The sequence below is a fragment of the Tasmannia lanceolata genome, unplaced genomic scaffold (genome assembly GCF_043159265.1).
Source record: "Tasmannia lanceolata isolate RefF3 unplaced genomic scaffold, GAP_Taslan_0.1 ptg000037l, whole genome shotgun sequence".
NCBI lineage: Eukaryota > Viridiplantae > Streptophyta > Magnoliopsida > Canellales > Winteraceae > Tasmannia > Tasmannia lanceolata.
In genome coordinates this window covers 55,476,403-55,484,145 of record NW_027518714.1, presented here as the reverse complement: position 1 = coordinate 55,484,145, position 7,743 = coordinate 55,476,403, and the positions used below count along the sequence as shown (strand labels likewise).

General features: G+C 37.2%; 1 protein-coding gene across 2 annotated transcripts; it reads left to right on the top strand.

Annotated features, from left to right (window-relative positions):
* The first annotated feature begins 890 nt into the window (after positions 1-890).
* On the top strand, positions 891-3,978 carry LOC143862428 (uncharacterized). Of its 2 annotated transcripts, none has more exons than XM_077373478.1 (4): positions 891-1,072; positions 2,387-2,498; positions 2,574-2,789; positions 2,860-3,978. In XM_077373478.1, exons 2-4 carry the CDS (start codon positions 2,442-2,444, stop codon positions 3,592-3,594), a joined length of 1,008 nt encoding a protein of 335 aa, XP_077229593.1. In that variant the 5' UTR covers positions 891-1,072; positions 2,387-2,441; the 3' UTR covers positions 3,595-3,978. The 2 variants fall into 2 exon arrangements, with proteins under 2 accessions (XP_077229593.1, XP_077229592.1); XM_077373477.1 differs by lacking the exon at positions 891-1,072 and adding an exon at positions 1,421-1,708.
* The last annotated feature ends 3,765 nt before the right edge of the window (positions 3,979-7,743 follow it).

Below are 7,743 nucleotides of genomic sequence, written 5' to 3'. Positions count from 1 at the left end.
CCCATGCAGGCATCAATATCCCTCTCGTTTCTGTCTCTCTCACCTACCTCTCGCCCAAATGCAAAGCCCAACTTCAGAAACCAAATCCAGCGCCCGAGTCTCTCTCATTATTCACTGGTGGACATGGGTGTTGGAACCAAATGTGATATAGAAACTAAGCATAAAAATAGTATTCTTATGGCATGGGGCCATCGAAATTCTGTATCTAGAAACTCAGAGAAGTTTTCTCTGTACAAAGTTCCTTAGCTGCCTCAGGCTTGATGACCCTGGTGGTAAAAGGGTAAGTAAAATTTCAATTTGTGCAGAAAACTTGTGAATCATTCACAATTCTCTATAGATCAAAGGGTTTCGAAAGAGAAAACCATCGGCTCCCAAAAATTGCCCAAATCTACCTCCAAGCTTATGTTTCTGTTTAAAAATCTTGGGTGGCAATGAGAAGGGTGTCAAAATAGAAAAGCTTCTTCTCCTAAGCAGCAATGGTCTCTATCTTCCTCGTTTTGTTGGTGGGTTACAAATTAAGATGTCCTAAAAGAACAAAATTTCCAGATTTGTTGATTTCTAGAGAGAGACCTAGGGCGTTTCTGCACTTCCTGGGGCATCTCTGAACTTGGGCTCCTGTGGATTTGGGCGAGAGTAATGGGCAAAGATGCGGATGAGTGTTGCTTGGGCATTTTAGTCATTTCCTAAAGGAGTAAGTATATCTAACCGGATACTCTCATTAGCCGGTCATGAGGTTTTGAATCGGGTGTCCCTAGTAATGAAAAGGGGCGAATATATCAGCTCCCTAGAACTACCATGGTTTAATAATTGTACAAACTCACTTGGTATTTTCTGTTTAAATTGACTTCTGCCTGAAAAAGTTAATCCATAGAATCCTCCGATGGGAGCGATTTTTGCTGCACCACCTAAAGGGATATTTGCTGCATCCATGGCCAAAGAGGGCTCTGCTTCAATCATATAAGAACCCTTCATCATGAATACAAATTGGAGGGTTAGAATCATCCGAGGGGAGCAGACTTTGCATCATGGTCCTCCATAGCAAAGCCTAGCAAATAAAGGGTTTGCAGCCTTTGTAAGAACAGTCCTATAAATTATTAATATGTCCTATAATTTTTCAATTTACTATTCAAAGATAAGAAATGTTTATTTAAAATATTTGAGTTAACATCTGATTTAAGATGTATCTAGATAAATGGTGTAAATGTAGTATTGTTTTTCCATATTTTTAGGCACAAACTGATAGTTTAATGAATGCACGCTTGTAAAGTATACATTGTACATTGTCTAACTTGTACAAATAGACCCATTATGCCTTTCTGCAACAGCCAGCAGGGAGATGCCGTTCTGCAAAAGTCCTTACCAAATCCCATGTATAGAAATTTGACTTCTTTGACCACGAGGTGCTAAGAGTGAAGGAAATTAACAGATTTATGAAACAAACAGACCCATTATGCTTTATGAAGGACCCTTTTTTGGGTTTCTCTAGTGCAATACTCTGATACTCAATGGGTATTCTGTGTTGTTAAGTGAGATTTACATTGTTTGGGTAATTATTCAATTGATTATGTGCTCTGTCCAGAGGAAAAGCTGCTGTTTTTGCCTTTCTCATAAGGCACCCAGAAACCCATTTTGCGTTTTCTCATCTTCTTCCTCTTTCTCTCATTTTAACAGAGACTCTACAATGGGAACAAAGACCACACTTCACTAGGTTGAGTTTAGGCCTTTTCTTTTCTATTCATGTTCTTTATTTCTACCCATTTATGTAGTTTTTTTTTAACATTTTCTTTTGCATTTTACTGCAAGGTTCATTGACAAGTTTATGGCTCTGTTTTATCTCAAATAGTCCTGGATGTTTATTTGATGGTACTTTAACACTAGCATTTTATAAGTAGTAAATGGGTTTTTTCCATCATCTTCAAATTTTCAGCCTTACAGAAATTTATTTCATGATTAAGCGATTATAAAGGATAACATAAAGATTCATAATGTGATTAAATAGTTCCTAGAATGTTTTACCAACTTAGTCTTGGCATTTGTTGGTATTGTTTTTTTCTAAAATCTGAAGAAAAGAGTATTCTTGTTGGTTTAACATATCACATTTTTCAACTGGGCCATAGCTTCCCTTTTTCTCTTGAATTTCTAAGAGCCCTTTGGGATTACTGATTAGATGTTATAATGAAAAAGTTTTCAAGGTATCCTGTCTTATGAACCATATCTTCAACTGGGTCATGAGGTTGAATGCTGAAACTAAGCTGGTTGATATGTTGGAACAAAGAGAATTTCCCCTTCTTTTCATTCTTTGCCTTTTCATACTTGTACTCTGACTTCTCAAACAATGTTTTCAACTTATTCATGACTGTTTTCTTCTTTTCCCTCTGAAATGCAGAAAAGGAAAAAGAAGAAGAAAAAGAACAAGAAAAGGAAAACCATTCCCTCTGACCATGAAGAGGGGGAGACCGGCCAAAGACAAATCAATTGTTGGCCCATCAAATAAGCAGGTAACTTTGCCATTCTTGATTTTGATAGGAGTATCCTTTCGGTCCCGTCTTATTAATTCTCATTATCTTTGGTAGAAATGTAAAGTACCAATGATCAGAGAAGCTTCTGAGGAATCCATGAATGCGACAACGAACCAGGTGTCCGAACAAACAAGGGAATCCTCGCATGAGAATGAGAAAGCAACAGAGGATGAGCCAACACTTCAGGCCGAATCTGAAGATCATTCTCCTAACTATTCTCCTAACTATTCTTCTTCACCTTCCTTGGAAAATCCAGCCACTCTCCTAGAGGTTGGTAATCTGAACAAAATGTTTAACCAGTTGGTAATTTGGTTCAAAATACTAACTCTTGAATTTTCAGATCCCTCCGCACATTACAATCATAGACTATATCGCGGATCTTCGCCAGCTGATCGGAGACGAATCAACCGAGCACCAATCATGGGTCGAGCTCGAATCACCCGAAATCCAAATGGCAAAGAAGATAGTGGGTAAGGCATCTTTTATGGAATTGGACTTATTTGTTTCCGAAGAATTTCAAGTGGAACTCAAAAATGCGATTGACATATTGTTGGCCGACCAGAACAAAACTACGGGCCAAACTACTAACCTTCTAAACCTTAAGAAATATATCGAGTGTTTAGTGCCCGATTACAAATCCTACCAGAGGGATTTAGACACGACCCAGCGTGTTTCTTCTGAAGCCAATTTTCTAAGACAAACATTGTCTCAGATGGTCGATCAAATGGAAAGACTCGCAGATGTCAATAAAAAATGCAAGCAGGAAGAAGACTTCATTCTTGAAGAAAAATACAATATGAAGGCAAGGATTAAAGAACTCTCCCAGCAGCTGACAAAGATTGAAACCTCACTCTCTTATAATCATCTGTTAATGAAGGAGCTGGTGGCCAAAACTGAGGAAGATAAAATGAGTTTCAAGACCAAGTCAACTGAGAAAAGGGGTTTGAAGATAAAGGAGAAAGATGCGAAGCAATGTCTGGAACATCTTTGCGAAGTATGGCAAGACATGAGGAAGTTGATTCGTGATATTGGGAGTGAAAACATGGAGGGCAGGAAAGAAAATATTTATACTTAAAACTTTTATTTCGGCCTTCACCTCATCCATAATTCGACATACTATTTTTTGTTTTGTTTTCATGGATGGTAGATTTTAACTCTGTTTTTGGTTGGTAAGCTGGGATCGAACCTCTAGGTTGAAGACCAAAGCCTTGACTATTGAGCTAGAGGCTCTAACCCGATTTTAACTCCTTTTGGCCTAGTGAGGGGCTCTTTGATGAATATTTTAGCCCAACTTAATCGGTGTGTTCCTTCTCAATTGTCTCTCCTAGTGTAAGAAAATATGGTTTGGGAAACTTCGTGTTGATAGACAATCCATGAAAGTTGCACGTAAATTGTGAGAGAAGTTCGAATGCAGTGATCTTTCTTGATACATGAGAAATAGGTATTTTTTATCTTTCTTTTAAGTCAGTATCTTATATTTGTTATGCTTTATGTGTGTATATATATTTTAACCTTAGCTGGTAGCTTTCATTTCAGTTGAGCATATCAGTTTAGCCTAGCTTTCTCTTTCCTTGCATAACAAAAGAGCAATAGTTCCAACAGAATGAACTACGATTTTACATTTGAATTGAGAGAGTTATAACTGAAATATGGTTTTATATTTAAATTGAGAGAACAATCTCTCAGAGTGAAATACATTTCCAAGTACGAAGTAACAATTGCATGGGAGAACATGTTGAATAGGTGATACATAATCCCCTTCATTTTTTTATTTTTTCTTTTATAGTGAGTGGGTCCCATTTGGTATGTTAAGTGGGTTGTGTGTAAATAAGAAAAAAAAAAGGTTTATAAGAAGAGAAAAGATAGAGAGGCCGCTTGTGTAGAGGAGAGAAGAAAAAGTTAGGGCAAAAAAAGAAGGGTTTTCTCTTGGGCTCTAGGAGGGCGTTTGTGGTGAGGCAAAAGTAAGATTCATCTTCTACTCAAGGTTGAGAAGAAAGGTTAGTGCAAAAGAGGGATTTTCTCTTGGGGCTCTTGGATTGCTTTTGTGGTGAAGCAAAAGTAAGGTTTTTCTTGGAGGTGAAGAAGAGAAGAAAAATTAGGGCAAGAAAAGGGGGTTTGGGTTGGTGCTCTTGGAGGGCTTTTGTGGTGTAGCAAAAGCAAGTGTTTCTTCTTCTTCTTCTTGGTCACTCAAGGTGTGTTTTTTCTTCTTCTCATGGGACTCTTCTCCATTAGTTCCTTTGCTAGCCAAAGATTGTATTCGAGGGTTTTCCAAAGTGGTTTTTTTCTTCATACTCGGTTAAGAGAAGAGAGGATTGTTTTGGGGTTGCATAGAAGGTTGGAGAGAAGGGTTTTATTGGTGGCTTTTACCGGTGTGAGGTAATTGTAATAGTTGATTGTTTGTTGCCTTGTCTGAATATTTTCTTTTCTTCTTGTGGTTGTTTGTGTTTTGCTTGCCTTTGATGGTTGTAGTTTGTTGGCATATATTTTCTCCATCTTGTTTGTGCGAGATCTTGGATTTTTTCGTGGTTCTGGTTTGTACAATTGGTATCTGAGTGTCCGGGTTTTGCATGCTAGGTATTTGTGAAATTGCTTAATAGAATTAAAGTTTAAGAAAATGACTAGCCACACACTTAAGGTTGAGCTTTTTCATGGGAAGACAAATTTTGAATTATTGAAGACGAAAGGATCTGTTTGTTGAAAGTGGGAATCAAAGAGAATGTGGCGGATATGCTTACTAAAATGGTTCAAGGATAGAAGTTAGATTGGATTTTATCTTCTCGGCTTCAAGAAGGAAGGCTCGACATGCCGGTGATTATGCATCAATGTGGAGATTGTTGAGTTGGTGATACAAAATCACCGATTTTAATTCGTTCTTGAAGTGAGTCCCATTTGACCCTTTTAAGTGATATATGCTTTCTGTCTCTATATATGGTTTGTATGTGAAAGAGAGGGCTTGAAGAAGAAGGGAAAATGTAAAGAAGAGAGGAGAAAGCTAGGAAAAGGCAAGAGGGGTTTTCTCTTGGGCTCTAGGAGTGCTTTTGTGGTGAAGCAAAAGCATGGTTCTTCTTGGAGGTGAAGAAGAGAAGAAAAGCTAGGGCAAGAAACGCGGGGTTTTTTCTTGGGCTTTGGGTGGCCTTTTGTGATGAAGCAAAGCGAGGTTCTTCTACTCAAGGTTGAGGAGAGAGTTTGCGGCAAAAAGAGGAGTTTTCTCTCGGGCTCTTGGAATTTTTTTTGTGGTGGAGCAAAAAAGAGGTTTTCCTCTTCTTCTTGGGTACTCAAGGTGTATTCTTTTTTTTTTATTGTTGTTCTTTTCTGTAGAGTTTTCTTCTCTGCAGAACAAGCATTGTATTGGAGAGTTTTCAAAGGGGTTTTCTTCATACTCGGTGTAGAGATTTGAGGGTTGCTTTGTCGTTGCATAGAAGGTTGGAGATAATGGTTTTTTCGGTTGAGGTAACATTGTTCTATTTTGGTTCTAATTGAATTGTCTGTTGCCTTACCCGTGGAGTAGCCCATTGTGGTGAACTACGTATATTATTGTCTTCTTTTAGTTGTTTGTTTTGCTTCCCTTTGGTGGTTGCGGTTTGGTGGCATATATTTTCTCCATGTTGTTGTGCAAGGTCTTGGATATTTCTGTGTGTTCGCCGGCGGTAGGTTGGCCGGTGTTGGCAGTTAGTTTTGGATGCTACAGAACAACCACACACAAGCTAGTGAGCAGATTTTGTCTTATTCATTTAATTCATCGGAGGTGGATGTTCTTTCTAGCAAAAGTCAGGTGTGTAATGGCTCTGCACAAAATTGCCTAGCAAATCCCATGTTTTCATAATGAATTTTCCAGAACTCCAGAAGCCATTTGAAACCCGTAGAATTAGGGCTGTCAACGGTCCAATTCAAAACCAATGTGACATAAAGACAAGTTGTGTGTTGTGTTTTTGGTGTCTTGTTTACCACATGTAGGTGTCTTCTGTGAAAACAAACAATACCTCAAAAGCTTAAGCTGTTAGAGTAAGTGCTATTTAATCATTTATACTTCAGCATCTTCAACATTGATGGGTTTTCTTTGTGAATAATAATAATAATAATAAAATGCTCTCTTAAAATAATAATAAAGAATTTTTAACATTAAATTATTTGTAGTAGACTTAACTGATAGCAAATTGGATAAAGTTATTTTAAATAAATATAAGGGAAGTATTTTGAATTATGTGGTGGGTCAAATTTGATTGATGATGAAATTATATACATAGTGTAATTCAAAGTAAATTATGTGTTGGAATGATAAACAGTAATCTTTTAGGGGAGTGATAAATGGACTCCCAAATATCTTAAATTGCCTCCCTGTGTCTTTCTCTCTCCTCTTGGTTAGAGAGAGAAAGTGGAGAGAGAAAGACACATGGGGAGTCGATTTAAGATATTAGGGAGTCAATTTATCACTGCCCATCTTTTATAGGTTTTGCTAACGAGTGTCCTTAATTAAGTGCATTGGAAATGATATTTTACACATCTTTTAATAATAAATTCACACAATATGAGTATTTTTTATCAAACAGTGTGTAAAATGAATGTAAACAATAATTTCCAATGCACCTTACCGGGCGCCCGCAACCCATCTTTTATACACAGGCTTATTAAATACAGTGAATAGAGCACTTACGAATTTTGGGCATTCTTTGTATCTATTGTTCCATTAAATACATGTATATGCAAACTTGAAGCAGGTTATTTTAATTTTGAAAACCTGATTGTGAATATAATACGACAGGTACTCGCTAAGAGGTAGCCCAAATTTAAAATTTTAAAATTTTAAAATTAGCAACGGTTTTTTTTTTTTTTTGTATTTCCCTGTAGCCCACCTAAAATAAATGTAGCCACAGAAAAAAATATGTTGCGATAAATAGCTTTTAGCGGCAGTGGTCTAAGTTCCAATGTAGAAAATAAATCTAGCTTTTGTCCGTCTTCATTTCACAACAACTGGGGATGGATGCGTAACCATCGCAAAATCAGTCACCAAATACATTTAGCAGCAGTTGATATTACAACAGATATATTTTCGTCGCTAAATGCATGTAGCAATGGATTTTTCTTCTTCCTTTTGGCGGTGGAGAAACCAAGTTCTTGTTCATTTAAGATTAAGAAAACCGATTGTGAGTGCCAAACCGATTATTGTACTTAAATTACATTTAAATTTGAGTCCAATAATTGATTTGACACTCGCAATCAGTTGCCA